Here is a 16596-nt window from a genome sequence, read left to right on the forward strand (position 1 = left end):
ACATAATGACGCACACCTTTAATCTCATCACTTAGGAGTCAGAGGCAGGTAGATCTCTGACTTTGAGGCCAGCCTGGTCTATAGAGTGAATTCTAGGACAGCCAGGGCTATGTAGAGAGACCCTGTCTCAATAACAACCACCACCACTAAAATTCTTCAAAGTTGTATTGTTGACCAGCATGGAAATGAGTCTGCCTTATATATAAAATTGCATATTTTCCTTTCATTGTGGGTCAGATCAGCAGTTTTGTTGACAACAAAGCATTTAGGATGTATCTTACGAACACATAGCTTCTAGTTTCTTGCCTTCATCTTAAACACCTTAACCCCCTAAAATGGGCATGATGGCACACACCTGTGATCTCAGAGCTGGGAAGAGAGGGCTTGAAGATCCTAGGACTGAGTTGCCAGCCAGTGTAGCTGATCCATGAGCTTCAGGTTCAGTGAATAAATCCTATCTCAGAATATAAAGTGAAGAATGGTAGAAGACTCCTTATAGATGGCTGGCCTCCACAGGCAGGCACAGCAGCACATGCCCATACATGTATACACCATAGACAAGAAAAGAAAGAAATTAAACATCATACAATTTTTAAGAAAAGTGGGCTTGATATTTTCAGTAATTCTTCTTGTCTGTCATTGGGATTCTAAGGTTCATCTTTAAGGGAACCTTGGCTTCTAATACAATTTTCAAAGGGCTTGGAGTATAGCTTAACAGTAGACCACCTACTTAAGCAAGCATGAGGCCCTAAGGTCAATCCCCAGTACTTCAAAAGAAGGGGGACTTTTTTCTCCACAGCTTAACCTGAGCTTTATTGGGTTCCTCATGTAGATTGCACTTGAGGAGGAAGCAAAAGTATGAAGAATTCAAGGTCATCTTTATCTACATAGCAAATTCAGGACCATCATTAAGACCCTGTCTCAAAATGAAAATGACTAGCTTCTCTTTCTTACAGAGGTGGCAATGATATACCTGTCATTTAAAGTACAGGGAAGACTTCGGTACTGTGTTGAAATAGTAATTTTAAATACAAAGCTGTGTCTGTGAAGGACTTCAGTTTAATATTGTCTCCATAGCCTTGAACTAGCCTTATTCTCCTGCTATAAAGGTTTTCTGGGATTTACACAATTTAAAAGCAAATTAAAACACGTGTCTGTACCTAAGTTGATTACAAGGCAAAATATCTTTATGTCAGGATAATAAAATATGAAAGAGAAAGCTTTCTCATTTAGCCAGTAGTTTTCATTGGATGATTCAGAAAAGCCATCTGGAGTTGGGTAATTACTAGAGCAGAAGTTTGTAAGCAGATCTCTTCAGGCATCATGAGAAGATGAACAGCAAATCAGATTCCTGAAATTTTTGTGTGATTTCTTTATCAGCATCTAAGTTTTAGAAATACTATGTATTTCAGTCAAGAGAAACAGACTTTCATGGGATAAGTAGAATTTCTTTTTTTTGTTTGTTTTGTTTTACTTTCTTAATTAGTATGAGCTGCTTAGATTTGTTACATAAAGCTGTGTGTACAAGGACCATTGACTTAAATGACACCCTGACTTTGCCAAATAAAGTCATTCTGTGGGCAGCTGCAATGTTGGAGCATTTGCATTGTTTAACATATTCTTGTTGCTTTGATGCTTAGAGCATTTGGCAACTTGAACCTCAGCTGTGATATGAAAAGATCTTATATTACAATGGATAATGGAGAAGAGCAGTTTTGAGTTTTTAGTCCTCATTTTATAAATTAATTAATTAATTTTCTTTAAAATTCAAATACTAAGACTGCTTTCATTCAGGCTCATTTTTGTTTAAATTTATGTATCACTTTAAAGAACTTCATCTCATACAGCTATAATTTAATATCACAGCAGAATCTATACTCAGGTTTTTACATTTCCTGTTATGCTATCAAAGCCTAACTTGCTTTTTATTCCTCTGGTCTTTTAGCTTTTTCCCCCGTATTTCAAAAATACTCCTTGGGAAAGAATACTTGCTCTAATTTCACATTCATCATGCTGTGCCTCCAGCTTTTTAAGTTATGGTTTGAGTAATAACCTTTTGGCTCGAGGTTTGAAAGTTTTTTTTTTTTTAAACATAAAAAGTATATTATAGTAAATGTGAAAAGGCAACTTGTAGAAATAAATCCTTGAGAAAACACTTAGATTGAATCATTGAACTCTGAAATGGAATTTACTGGAAAGTTAGTGGTGCTACTATTTTCCTAGGCACTCTACTTGTGACAGTTAAGTGTAGATTGAGCCCAGGGCTCAGCACATTAGAGACTTAAGGAAGAAATCATTTCTTCAATTTTTCCTCTGCAGTGGTGGTGACCGCGGTGGCTTCAAAAATTTTGGTGGTAAGTGCTGAGTATCCCAAAATGTTTCAGTGGAAATGCTATATAAATCTAAAAGCCACCAATATCCCGCAGATGCAGTCTAAGCCCTTTCTTACTCTGTTGAGGCTGGTGTGTAGTGTGCATTACAAAATACTCTGTATACACGTTTATTTCAAAGTAAATATTAAAAACCAAAACTGATGTCAAATAGTCCAATGGGTTTTCTGCTGCACAGTGCATTTGCATGAAAGAGTCTGACCAATGAATGAGGATTTCACTGGGTTTTGACAGTAGGTTTTTTTCATTTATAAAGGTAGCTGACATGGTGTTTTTAAATTATTAGGGGTTTCAAATCAGCCTTTACAATCAGTTCTTGACAAAAGTGATACTAGAATAATGACAGAAGTGGCGGGTGCCGTCTTGGACAAGATTAAGGAAATGTTGACATTCATCTCGATTTCTTAAACTTTTAATGATAAAATTTATGTAGTTATTTTATAAACCTGTGATGGTTGACTTTGAAGGATTTGGAAGTATTGACTTTACATACTTGGTTATTACCATCTTTCTTTTAATTTCAAATGAGTTGCCTTAGACAGCCTTTTCTTTTCTTCTCTCTTAGGTCACAGGGATTATGGGCCCAGGCCAGATGCTGGTAAGATTCTTGATAGTTTAGTTTTGCAGTTACATAATGTCAGTTTTTCACTTCTGAAAGAGGAATATGTGTTTGGAGGAATAAATACTAAAGGGAGATTTAATTTAATTTAATGGTGCTGCCATATCAGGGCAATTTGATTTCTTAAAAAAAAAAAAAATTCAGGAGGTCTGATTAGAAAGCTTGCTAGAGAAATTGCTGAGTTTGTGCTTTCCTCTATTGTGCTTTTTCTTATTTGAAGAAACATTCAAATTTTTGCTGTTATTAGTATTAATGCAATCCAACTTAAGAGAAGTTTGCTATCGTAGCAACATAGAGGTTAAAAAAGAAGATATGTTGAAAAAACTCTTTCAGCTGGGCATTGGTGATGCATGCCTTAATACCAGCATTTGGAGGCAGAGGCAGGCGGATCTCTGAGTTTGTAATCAGCCTGGGCTATATATAGAGCAAGTTCCAGAACAACCAGGGCTACACAGAGAAACCCTGTCTCAAAAAAACAAAAAATAATAATAGTAATAAAATAAAAAAGTTCTTACATTAGATCAGTAATTTTAGTAGGTATAAGAAATTTGAGTTCATGCATAAGAGAATTGTCTTTCTCTGGGTGGAAGGTACTAATTTTATGTGGCTTTTCATTTTTAGATGAATTCAAGACTGTAGATTTGCTTTTGGAGCCTTTTGAAAGTTATGGTTTAGAGGTTAAAATCTATTTGAGTAAAAAATATTTAATATATATTGAAATCAGAACTTTTGTTTTTATTAAGATGCCAAAGTATTCTATATGGATGGCAATTTCTGAATTATCCCTTGATGGACTGAATTTTTATACAACTTTCTTACTTTGTTGTACTAATCCAAAAGTGTGCGTGTAAGGTAAGGTGTGTGTACCAGGTGCTCTTACCTTCTGATACATACAAGGCTTTTTGCAGTGAATGGGAAACCAGCAATTCTGCTTGGCTAGCTGACTTGAGAGTCAAGTGTCCAATTTGGGGGAATTTTGTACTAGAAAGCCTTTTAAAAGCATTGATTAGTCAGTCATATGACTATATATGATTGAAAGTTCTTCAGAGAAAGGCACGCTAATTAACTTTCTTCATCTCTTCATGAGCTGTAGTACTGGATCTGAAGAGCGATACTTTTAACATCTTCCTTCATTGGTCTATATGTATTTCAAAGTGTAACCTGCATTTTATCTGAAGTTTTGTTGTAAGAATTTATCTTCCATACAACTACTGTAAATACTTTGCATGTTTATATAAGATTTCATATTGGTCCTTCTATTTGGGGCTTAGAAGCAATACAATACTAGTCAATAAATGGTTTTGATTACTGAACAGTAGTAAAACCAAGGAATATGTACATGAAATTGATCGTAATTTTTTCCCCTTAGATTCAGAGTCTGATAATTCAGATAACAACACAATCTTTGTGCAAGGACTTGGGGAGGGTGTGTCTACAGATCAAGTAGGAGAATTCTTTAAGCAAATAGGAATTATCAAGGTAAGTAAAAAGTGTCACACTGAAGATTTCATAATTATTAATATTCTAATTAAGATACATGCATTACATTGTGTATACTGTAGTAAGCATTATCTAAATCCTGTAATGCATGTGCTACCTCATGTCTATAGGCCTTTGCTAAGTGTCTTATTTAGGTTTCTATTACTGTGATAGACTATTGTGACCAAAAGAAACTTGGGGAGGAGAGGGTTTATTTTATTTGGCTTATCACAGTCCATCATTGAAAGAAGTCAGGGCAGGAACTGAAGTAGAAACCATGGAGGAGGAACACTACTTACTTGCTTGCTCCCCATGGTTGGTTTGCTCAGCCTGCTTTCTTATACCACCCAGAACCACCTGCTCATAGGTGGCAACTCCTTCAGTGGGCTGAAGTCATCAACCAATCTGATGGAAGCATTTTCTCAATTGCAGTTCCTTTTCCCAGATGACTTTAGCTAGAGTCAAGTTTACAAAAAACAAACAAACAAACAAAAAACCTAAAGAGCACACTAAGTACATTTTATTTCTTGCTCATGTTTATCTTTCTACCTGTGCTTAATCTTTATTCCTGGATTCTGAAATATATGCAAACTAAAGTTATTAATAACAACTTCTTTTTATGCTTAATGTCTGTATTGCATTAATCCATCATCTTGCATTTGGTTTGTTGTTGTTCACTTAATTGTCCTTAGTTTCATGCATGTACCTCTCATCTTGAACTGAAAAGCAGCCTTTAGAGCAGGGTTAAGTACTTGTTTGCATTCATTATTCCTTGTTTTGGTTGTTGGTGAAATTACTCATTTTTTTTCTTGTTGAGGAATTACTGATTTTTTTTGTTTGTTTGCTTGGTTTTTTTGTTTTTAAATTTAAACATGAAACACACTCACACAAATTCAGAGCTTTTCTTTGTTGTTTGAGATAGGGTTTCCCATTGTTCCCAGACTAGCCTCAGACTCACATTCTATCTGCCTTAGCCTTCTGAGTACTGGGATTAGAGGTGCAAGACACCATGGCTGGCCACACATTTTTAATAAAGTAGAATTCTGTTTTCTACCCTCATCCCAGCCAAAGCCCAATGTATTCCTTAATAATAATATTGAAAGATTCTTCCTGTTTTTACAAAATATGCATTCTTTTATGAAACATCCACATTTGATTTTTTTTTTTTTTTTTTCCGAGACAGGGTTTCTCTGTGTAGCTTTGCGCCTTTCCTGGAACTCACTTGGTAGCCCAGGCTGGCCTCGAACTCACAGAGATCCGCCTGGCTCTGCCTCCCAAGTGCTGGGATTAAGGCGTGCGCCACCATCGCCCTGCTCCCACATTTGATTTTTATGGGTTTAAATAAATTGCACATAAACAGCATACTATTTTTTAGGGTTTGGGAGTAGTTGGGTTTTGTTTTTTGTTTGTTTGTTTGTTTTGTTTTGTTTTGTTTTGTGGAAGTGGGATCCAGACCCTCACCTGTGCTAGCCCTTAAAAGTTTTTTGGTTTTTTTTTTTTTTTTTTTTTTTTTTTTTTTTTTTTTTTTTTTTTTTTTGTTGTTGTTGTTGTAAAGTTCTGGCTGTTGTGGAACTCACTAGGTAGACCAAGCTGGCCTTAAACTCTTAAGATCAACCTTGCCTCTGTCTCCAAAGTACTGGGATTGAAGGCATGTACCACCATGACCAGCCCCTTACAAAATTTTTATAGTTTGTTTTTCACATAACTGTAGCATGGAAAGTTTTCATTAACCATACCTACAGATAACTTCATTTTTATATTAAGTATATAATATTTTGTAGTATAGATGTGTGGATGCCTTTTTAAAAATCTTTACCTGGCTTGAGAGATGGCTCAGCTGTGAAGACCGTGTACTGTTCTTCCAGAGGACCTGAGTTCAGTTTTCAGCACCCTTTTTGGGCTGTTTACCCCTCCTGAAATTTCAGCAACAGGGAATCGGACAGTTCTGGTTTCTGAAGGGACTTGAACTCATATGCACACCACATACATAATACATACATACATATATACAAATAATTAAAAATAATCTTTGAAAAAAATCTACCTGAATGATACATGATCACTTATTCCTGAAATACAACATCAATTTGGTCATTTTTTTTTTCTTAGACTAACAAAAAGACTGGAAAACCAATGATAAATCTTTACACAGACAAAGACACGGGAAAGCCAAAAGGGGAAGCAACAGTATCATTTGATGACCCTCCATCAGCTAAGGCGGCCATTGATTGGTTTGATGGTATGCTTCATTCCTGTATTTAAAATTACATATGTGTTTGGTGTTTTGCCTGCATGTATAGCTGTGCATGCAGACATTTGCTCAGCTGGTGCAATTCTTTGGAAGCCCAAAGAGTTATATCACATCCCCTGGAAATGGAGGTATAGATGGTTGTGAGCTGCCATGTGGGTGCTGGAAATCAAACCAGGGTCCTAGAGGAGTAGCCAGTGTTCCTAACTTCTGAATATTTCTCTAGCTCCATTCATATACTTCAGAAGTGTTTTCTTCCTAATCTCAAAGTCAAAACATATTCTGTGAGATCATGGTTATTTTCCAGTTTAATAGTGATCAAGAATACAAGTGTGTGCTTTTATATGCTTGTAGAAATGAGATGAATAGTTCATGTCTTTGCTTGCTCAGAGTGTTCCCTTACCTCGCACATTAATTCTAACCCGGATACAGGTATAGAAAATTGGCTTAGTTGACATCTGCCAGCTTTGTTCAAAACATGCTACAAACTTCCCAAACTGTGCCACAAACTGAGGACCAAGTGCTCAAACATGATCCTGTTGTGGACAATTTTACATTCAAATCTGAACCTCAATCTTGTCCGCTAGTTTTATTTTAAATTATAAACACACTACGAAGCCCATATTCATGCATATGTGTGGATATATATAGTTAACTACATGTGTATGCACATGTACATACACCAATTCCCTTTAAGAAATAAATGGTGACACAGTTGACAATTCTACAAATTAGATCCTTATAAAATATTAAACAGGAATTAGGAATATAGCTCAGTGCTATGTAGAGTATTTGCATTAGGCCTTGGGTTCAGTCTTCAACATTGGAAAACAAACTTTTGCCTGCATTTACTATTAAAAATATTAGATGTTTTTCTTTGTCTTTCAGCTTATGGGGAGATCTGTTCTTGTGTAGATTATGGGTTATATGTAGCACTATTGTGGAACACAGAACAGTAGTATATTTGAGTTTCTGTGGGGGTGTGTTTATTATTCTTCTGAAACTAAGCCAAGACAGTCTTATTATTTTGTCGGGACGTAGAGGTATGATGTGGCATTGTAGCATTTACTTAAAATGCTCTCCTTTTCCCTTCTTCCTTTCCCTCCTTTTCCTTTTGGAAAAGGGGTCTTAATTGTCTAGCTGAAGCTGGGACCTCAAAATCTCAGTGATCCTCTTGCTTCAGCCTGTTGAGTGTTGAGATTATAGGTGTGTACCACCTTGCTCAGCCTCAGAACTGTTTTTCTTCTTAGGAAAAGAATTCCATGGAAACATCATTAAAGTGTCGTTTGCTACCAGAAGGCCTGAATTCATGAGAGGTGGTGGAAGTGGAGGTGGACGACGAGGTAGGATATTTACATTGATTCTCAGCATCGTGTAAATAAATAAAAAGGCCCAAATGCTATACATTGAATTTGTGTTCTGTCCTTGCTTGCATGGAATTACTTGCTTCCCTTTTTTATTTTAAAAAAAATTAATTATATATTTTATGTATATAAGTGCTCTGTCTGCATGTCAGAAGAGGGCATTATAAGTGGTTGTGAGCCATCATGTGGTTGCTGGGACTTGAACTCAAGACTTCTGGAAGAGCAGCCAGTGCTCTAAACCACTGAGCCATCTCTCCAGCCCCATAAATTAAAAAAAAAAAAAAAAAAATTTAATTTTGGTTTTTTCAAGACAAGGTTTCTCTGTGTAGCTTGGCTATCCTGGAACTTACACTGTAGACCAGGCTGGCCTCAACTCAGAGATCCACCTGCCTCTGACACTCTGCCACCTTGCACCCCCAATTGGGATTAAAGGTGTATACCACCACCACACACACCTGGCTTTTGGCTCTTGCATGAATGGCTTGCTTGCATGTATGTATATGCACCATGTGCATGCCTAGTGCCCAAGGATGCCAGAAGGGGCCGTTGGATCCCCTAGAACTGGAGTTACAGATGCTTGTGAGCCATCATATGGATGCTGGCAGTCAAACCTTGGTCTTCTGCAAGAGCATCTAGTGCTTTTAACCACTGGGGTATCTCTCCAAGTCTGCCTTTTATCTTAAAATGAGGATGTTCCAGTAGTTAAGAAAGTGGTAGGAAAGGTTGTAGAAATGTCTTTGCAACGCTCTACAGCTGTGGTAAAGGAGCTCTGGAACAATTGTTTAATTGAACCTACTTAGGTAGTTGATCTAACTTTTTAAAAGCACTTACTTGTGTGGGCACATGCATTCTGTGGTGCACAAACTCAGTTTTTCAGGCTTAGAACAAGTCCTTTGCCTGCTGAGTCTCACTGCCAGAGCTGACCCAATTTTTAAGCTCCCCGGTACAGCTTCTTTTTTTTTTTTTTCCCCCCGAGACAGGGTTTCTCTATGTAGCTTTGCGCCTTTCCTGAGACTCACTTGGTAGCCCAGGCTGGCCTCGAACTCACAGAGATCCGCCTGGCTCTGCCTCCCGAGTGCTGGGATTAAAGGCGTGCGCCACCACCGCCCGGCTCCCGGTACAGCTTCTTAATTTGTTTAAAAATTGGGTCCATTTCCTCACCTTTGGAATTTACTACATAGATTTTAATTTTTATAACTGAAATTCTCAAACTATGTTGACTATTATGAAAAGTAGACTTTGAAGGGTTTTTACTGTGGTGTTTATACTGTGGTTTTTACCAGGGCCATTCTTACCATTTCCTGCATTTCTTAGTGAAACCTCCAAGAATTAGTCTTGCTGTAATGGAAATCCATTTTGAAGGGGTCTGTCCAGGTATTAATGGGCACTTTATTCTTTTATTTCTTTCATCTGATGTTCTTCCTGTCTATTGTTAATGTCTGCTGCTGATTTTTTCACTTCTACTTTATCCCCCTCCAGGCCGTGGAGGCTATAGAGGCCGTGGAGGTTTTCAGGGGCGAGGTGGAGACCCCAAGAATGGGGACTGGGTTTGCCCTAATCCGTAAGTATGCCATTTACTTTGGTGGGTGTAGAGATATAGTTGGAGGGTATAAGGAATGATTCTGGGTTTATTGGAGACTTGGGAACATTTATTTCCCTTCTTTAGGTCATGTGGAAATATGAATTTTGCTCGAAGGAATTCCTGCAATCAGTGCAATGAGCCTAGACCGGAGGACTCTCGTCCCTCAGGGGGAGGTAGGCCAGCTTTTTCTTTAGGTAGTCCTTCAACAGCATGTATGAGGTGCTTGTCTTCTAACTAGCATTGCGGAGGCTTTGCATTAATACTGGCCTTATCGGTTTGTAATTTTACCTTGCAGATTTCCGGGGGAGAGGCTACGGTGGAGAAAGGGGCTACAGAGGTCGTGGGGGCAGAGGTGGAGACCGAGGTGGCTATGGTGGAGACAGAAGTGGGGGAGGTTATGGTGGAGACAGAAGTGGGGGGGGCTATGGTGGAGACAGAAGTGGAGGGGGCTATGGTGGGGATAGAGGAGGCGGCTACGGTGGAGATAGAGGTGGCGGCTACGGTGGAGATAGAGGAGGTGGCTATGGAGGAGACCGAGGTGGTTATGGTGGAGACCGAGGGGGTGGCTATGGAGGAGATCGAGGTGGCTATGGAGGTGACCGAGGAGGCTATGGAGGCGATCGAGGAGGCTATGGAGGCGATCGAGGAGGCTATGGAGGAGACCGAGGAGGCTATGGAGGAGACAGAAGCCGGGGGGGCTATGGAGGAGACCGAAGTGGTGGTGGTGGTGGTAGCAGTGGAGGCTACGGTGGAGACCGAAGTGGAGGCTATGGTGGAGACCGAAGTGGTGGCTATGGAGGAGACCGAGGTGGCTATGGAGGCAAAATGGGAGGAAGGTGAGTACTCAAATGTACTTGTGATCTCTTTGCCTCAATGTTTCTAGGTTTTAGGGTTCAAGCTATTTTTTGTTTTTTTGTTTTTTGTTTTTTTTTTTCCCTTTAATCCCATTGATATCTTTCAGGAAAATGTTTAGTTCCTTGTTTAATAATTTAAAATTTTGGTTTTATTTTGTAAATTAATAAATCTTTTTTTTCTCATGGCTAAAGAAAATTAGGATGAAGAGATAACTTGATATTTAAATTAAGAGTATCATGGAGGATTTTCAACCCCTGCACTTGTTCCTTATACAAGTTCCTCTATTTGCTGTAGATAGTATAAGCTAATGAGAATTAGTTAGTATAGTACTTACATATTGTAGTGTCAAGTTGCCTGGCTTCTGCTCCCCATCTTAATGTGACCTTAGACAAGTTATATAACCCTTTAGAGCATCAGTAGCCTCATCTGTACAATGGAGCAAATAATACCTAATTTGTAGTTTTATGAGATTATAACAGTTGCTCGCCCATAGAAAGCATTGTATAATTGTTAGATATTACTAATAGCCTAGTTCTCATAAACTTGTGTGGCAAATACTGTAGAGTGTCTTTATACAACTTTAGTTCTGGTCCCTGTGTCAGTCTCCTAATAGTCAGACATTTAGTAACTTTTCTGAGATCACGCACATAGTAAGTGACAGAACTCATACATGAAATGTGAATTTTAAAAGTTTGCTTATTCCATTGTGCCACGGATCTGTGGCATAGTAGATACTAGGATAATTGGCATAGTAGATATTTAGAAGTATTTACAGTGGTTTTGTTAGTCCTTTGTCTAGGCGGAAAATTACTAGAGTTGATGGATAGCGAAGCCTCTTTAAGAAACTTTGTTAAGTCTTAAAGTGATGAATTATATTTATTAAGAATACTTGGGGCTGGAGAGATGGCTCGGTGGTTGGGAGCACTGACTGCTCTTCCAGAAGTCCTGAGTTCAATTCCCAGTAACCACGTGGTGGCTTACAACCATCTGTAATGAGATCTGGCGCCCTCTTCTGTATACATAATAAATAAATCTTTAAAAAAAAAAGAAAGAAAGAAAGAAAAAGAAATGGAAAACTGTTTTAAAAAGAAAAGAATACTTTTTTGGGGGCTGGAGAGATGGCTCAGCGGTTAAGAGCACTGGCTGTTCTTCCAGAGGTCCTGAGTTCAATTCCCAGCAACCACGTGGTGGCTCACAACCATCTATAATGAGATCTGGCACGCAGACAGAACACTGTATACATAATAAATAAATAAATCTTTAAAAAAAAAAATAATGCTTTTTTGAGTTTGAGGCCAGCCTGGTCTATGTAGTGAGTTCCAGGGCAGCTGAGGCTATATAGAGACCTTGTCTCAAAAAAGGAATACTTTCTTGGGATACAGAAATAAGGTGTAGTTCCAGCTTTTATAAAAAGTATCTAGCTGGTACAGGTCACCAGCACTCTAAAGAAATATCTGATGTTCCATTGGTAAAAAACCTAGAATTAAGTTTGGGTCTTTATTTTTCATCTCTAGAAACGACTACAGAAATGATCAGCGCAACCGACCGTACTGATGACTGTTTTGAAAATTCCTTTGTCTCTGACATGATCCGTAGTGGAATTGTCAAGAGTTTGCCTGCTGCTTTCCTCATGGCCTCTTGGGTAGTGAAATTGACATTTGGGTTTCTATTTGGGTGGGAGGGCTGGGGCAGTTTTCCTTTTAGAAACATCCATTGAAATTCTCCCTTTTAGTTTCCCACCTTCTCTTTCCTAACCCTTAAAGCTAAGTGCGTTGTAAAATATTGCCAAAATGGAAAGTGTTTTGTAATACTACAATAAAAGCTGCTTGTTTTTTTGTGGACATTGAGTACATTGTTTATCATACTTTGGACTCAGTTACAGCAAACTAACCCTACAGAATTAAAAAATCACTATTACCGAAATAAATTTAAATATAACTTGTTATTTCCAACTATTAGTTATTGAGCTCCTGCTTTGTTTAGAAGTGGTTCTCTGGGATGACTTAGAGTCAGAATCACCGGAGGAATTTGTCTTAAAACTTAGCAAGTACTGAATAAAATATTTGATCTTCCAAATCACCTTCTTCTTACTCTTCCTAACCTAATGTCTTTACCAGCACACCCAGGTCAGATCAGATCAAAACTTAGAATTTCTTGATTTCTAACTTACATCCTGTACATATGCAGGCCATTTTGATTCTACCTTCAAAATATATACTACAACTATATATACTCTGGACAGTTCTGATAACCAGCTACATTTGTCTCTTTATGACAGTTGTAATAGTGTGTTCACAAGTCTCCCTACACAGCTAAATGATTTAAAGATGTAAGTTATAATACTATATGTCAGTATTTTTTAAAACTTTTGGTGACTTCACTTTTTTTTAATGTTTATTTAATTTTATGTGTATATGTCTGCACCACATGTGCAGAGGAGCCTGTGGAAATCCGAAGAGGGCTTTGGATCCCCTGGAACTTGATTGTTGTGAGCTGCTATGTGGATGCTGGGAACCACACCCAGGTCTTGTACAAGAACAGTGAGCACTCTTTACTGCTGAGCCATCTCTCTCCAGCCCCTCTTTGAATTGCTTTATATTCTATATTGCTATATATTGCTGTATATTTAGACTATAACCTAAATTCCTCTCCCTAAATTACAAGATCCAACAGAATTTGTCTTTCTCACCAACCTCATACTGTAATGTCCACTCATGCTTATTGTTCAACCATAGTGATCATCCCTCGTTTGAGGGGTGGCAATACTGAACCTAAGAGATTCTTAACACATCTCAGCCTTGGCCCTATAATTCTTGGTCATACCAAATAGGCTTCTGCTTCAATATCTTTGCACATCTTTGTGTAGTGTTTTCAGATACTATATGGCCTGCTCCTTTTTTAATACTGCATTAGATTATAGTCTACCATTTTCTTCCTTGTTTTTCCTGGCCATTTTATCTAAAATACTGCCCCTTCTTACTCATTTGCACATCACCTTTTGTAACATCTTCATTATACATAATTGCAATTTATTATCCAACCAGTAAGTGGGAGTTGAGAGAATAGATACAGTTAAAGCTGCCTAGAGCAGTTGTTTTTCATGTTAGCTGTTTTACAAAAACTAGAAATTTTTTAAAATAAAGATATCTAGGCTTTACTACAAACATACCTTAATGAAGCCTGGCCATTTTTAAAAGCACTCAAGGTAACTAGTTTGGGGAAAACAGTATGTAGGGAGAGGAGTTTAGGACAACCCAGACACACATTTAAAAGATGAGTAGAGAGCCAGGCAGTGGTGGCACACTTTAATCCCAGCACTCAGGAGGCCGAGCCAGGCAGAGCTCTGTGAGTTCCAGGAAAAGGCTCCAAAGCTACACAGAGAAACTCTCTCAAGGAAAAAAAAAAAAAAAAAAAAAAAAAAAAAAAAAAAAAAAAAAAAAGGTGAGTAAAAGAGGATCCTGAAACTAGGGAATAACCTGTGTGGCTAATGGGGCCTTTTTTCACCTCTTGTGCTTTCCTTTCTAGCTTCATAGCCTATACCAATACTCACTCCCACTTACATACATTGTGAACTAGTACCTCCATATGAGAAAGAACATAATTTTTGTCTAAATCTGAGTTAATATAATACTGGGAAAAGTGAATTTCAAGATGTGAAAACCTGATATGTGTGGTGGTGCATCTAATCCTAGCACTTGGGAGACTGAGGCAGGAGGATCCTAAGTTCAGAGCCAGTCTGGGCTACATATAGTATAAAATCCTTTCTGAAGATGATAGTATTGAGGCTGGAAAGATGTTAGTTCAGGCATGAAGATCACTTGCTGCTTTTCCAGAGAACTCAAGTTCAGTTCCCAGTACCCAACCTTAGGTGGTTTACAACCACCTCTTAACTCCAGCTTCAAGGGATTTGATGCCCTCTTCTGGGCTCCACAGATATCCTCACACACTGGTATTCATTTACACACAAAAAAGTAAAAAAATAAAGTAATACTCTGGATTATATATTCTCACCACCCCCTTGTTTTTTAGACAGGAGCTTTCTATGTAACTCAAGATAGTCTGAACTCTTCCCTTTCCTTAGCCTCAAAAGTGCTGGGTTTATAGGCATATATCCTGATGCATCCCTGATGTCTATCTGCTCATTGGAAGCTAATAATAGCCCTTCTGCACACCAAATCCTGACAGCTAAATGTATGCAGACATTGCCAGATGCCCTGGGGGCACAGTTGCCCCTTTTGGGAATTTCTGCCTTAGTAAAAGTTTTGGTAGAGAATTGAATTCTGAATGCAAAGTAAAATAGGATAATTAATTATAGAGAGCCTCCCGAAACAGTGTAGCACAATGTTCAAAGACAGTAAAGATGTTTTTTCCTTGGCCATTCTTGTAGTTTTGGATGAAGGAGCAATGTAACTTTTATTTCCCTGGGTTTCAACAGCCTCCAGACACAACGTGTTATTAACTATCTTGTTTAAGCTTTCAACTAGTGTAAAACCCTGCCCAGATCCCTAACCCCTTTTTCCTGTATTTATGGTGTCTTAGGAGTTATGTCTTATATTACTCAACCAGATAAGCGGTCTCTGCATGGTAACATCTTGATCCTGATTTCACCCATCCTCAGCAGAAGAATTGATAGCACTGAGCATAAATGATTTCACACAGCACCTACCATCGGGGTCAGTCACCAGTGTGTCAGAGCCTTCCCATTAGCTCCTCTCAGAGTCCCAAGATGCCTACTGAACCATCACAGTCTATTAGAACTGATTATAGGACATCAAAATGTCACACACCCCTCTGTAACAAATCTTTGAAATGGGATCTCTGCATGCTCCCTAGTAGCAAATAAAGGCTATCTACAAGCTCCACTTCTTCAAACATTGTCATCTCTTTGCTTATCTGAAATCTTGTCTTGATATAACCACTTGCCAAAGCTCTCAGATGTGGATCATTTATTATTTGTATTGTCACCACCGTACTGCATTTAAAAAAAAAAAAAAATCAGTGTTTCTCTGCCAGGCAGTGGTGGCACACACCTTTAATCCCAGCACTCGGGAGGTAGAGACAGGTCTTTGTGAGTCCGAGACCAGCCTGGTCTACAGAATGAGTTTCAGGACAGCCAAGGCTACACAGAGAAACCTTGTCTCGGGAAAACAAAAACAAAACATCATTGTTCTTCTAAAGGTCCCACACTGCAGCCAGCTACACTGCCTTCAACTTCATTTTTTCTCCCCTCTTTCTTTCACCACTTGTTTTCTTTATTGCTGTAGATAGCTCAGGCTGGCATTAAACTCAGTATCTATAGGCCTATAGATACGGTTCAGTGGTTAAAAGCCTTGTTGCTCTTGCAGAGGACCTGGCTTTGGTTAAATCTTAAAACAACTATGTAGAACAGACTGACCTCGAACCTATACTATTCTGCTAACCTCCCAAATGCTGGGATTATGGATATCCACCACCATACCTGGCAACCTTTTAGTATGGTTAGTAGCTTGTTGAGATTGGTGGAGTAGGTTTGGTTGACAAAGAGCAATCCAAATGTCAATAGAAATAAGAGAAAAACGAAGGCAATTTTACAGAGTTAATGGGGTATTTTAAGTGAATGATGGTGAGGTAGGTAGGCGCAGAAAGTTTGACTAAAGCTGAGTATCAATCAGCACTAGTCTGGAATGCATAGCTGGATGCTGTCTCAAAAAATACTCTTTTCGAGATTTTTTTTTTTAAGGCTCAGCCTGACAACTTGGATGCCTGGGATCCATATGGTGTATGGGGAGAACTGACTTTCCCAAGTTAAGCTGTGGTATGTGGATTCATAATTCATATACATACACATGTAGGTACTCACGAATGAATGGATAAATAAAATTCTCACCATTTTAGGGAGATGAATGAGTTTGGGCAGAGTTAGTAAGAAAATGATCTGAGAAGCAAACTTCCCAGCATCTTCTCCTTACTTTCTTTTGGCAGAGGCCCAACTCTCTAGTTTTGTTGCCAGATTCTGGGCACTAACAAGGGACTTGATTTAGGGAAGTGCCCTACTTTTTTTTTTTTTTTCTTTTTAGAGA

General features: G+C 38.4%; 1 protein-coding gene across 1 annotated transcript in view; it reads left to right on the forward strand.

Annotated features, from left to right (window-relative positions):
* Positions 1–12384, forward strand: part of Taf15 (TATA-box binding protein associated factor 15) — a 36821-nt gene extending 24437 nt beyond the window's left edge. The window contains 9 exon segments of the mRNA XM_028890510.2: positions 2320–2354; positions 2956–2988; positions 4379–4488; positions 6598–6727; positions 7987–8079; positions 9580–9661; positions 9767–9855; positions 12052–12140; positions 12143–12384. Of these exon segments, the coding sequence (XP_028746343.1) occupies positions 2320–2354; positions 2956–2988; positions 4379–4488; positions 6598–6727; positions 7987–8079; positions 9580–9661; positions 9767–9855; positions 12052–12140; positions 12143–12241 (760 nt within the window). The 3' untranslated portion in view covers positions 12242–12384.
* The last annotated feature ends 4212 nt before the right edge of the window (positions 12385–16596 follow it).

This window comes from Peromyscus leucopus, chromosome 8b (assembly GCF_004664715.2).
Source record: "Peromyscus leucopus breed LL Stock chromosome 8b, UCI_PerLeu_2.1, whole genome shotgun sequence".
Taxonomy (NCBI): Eukaryota; Metazoa; Chordata; class Mammalia; order Rodentia; family Cricetidae; genus Peromyscus; species Peromyscus leucopus.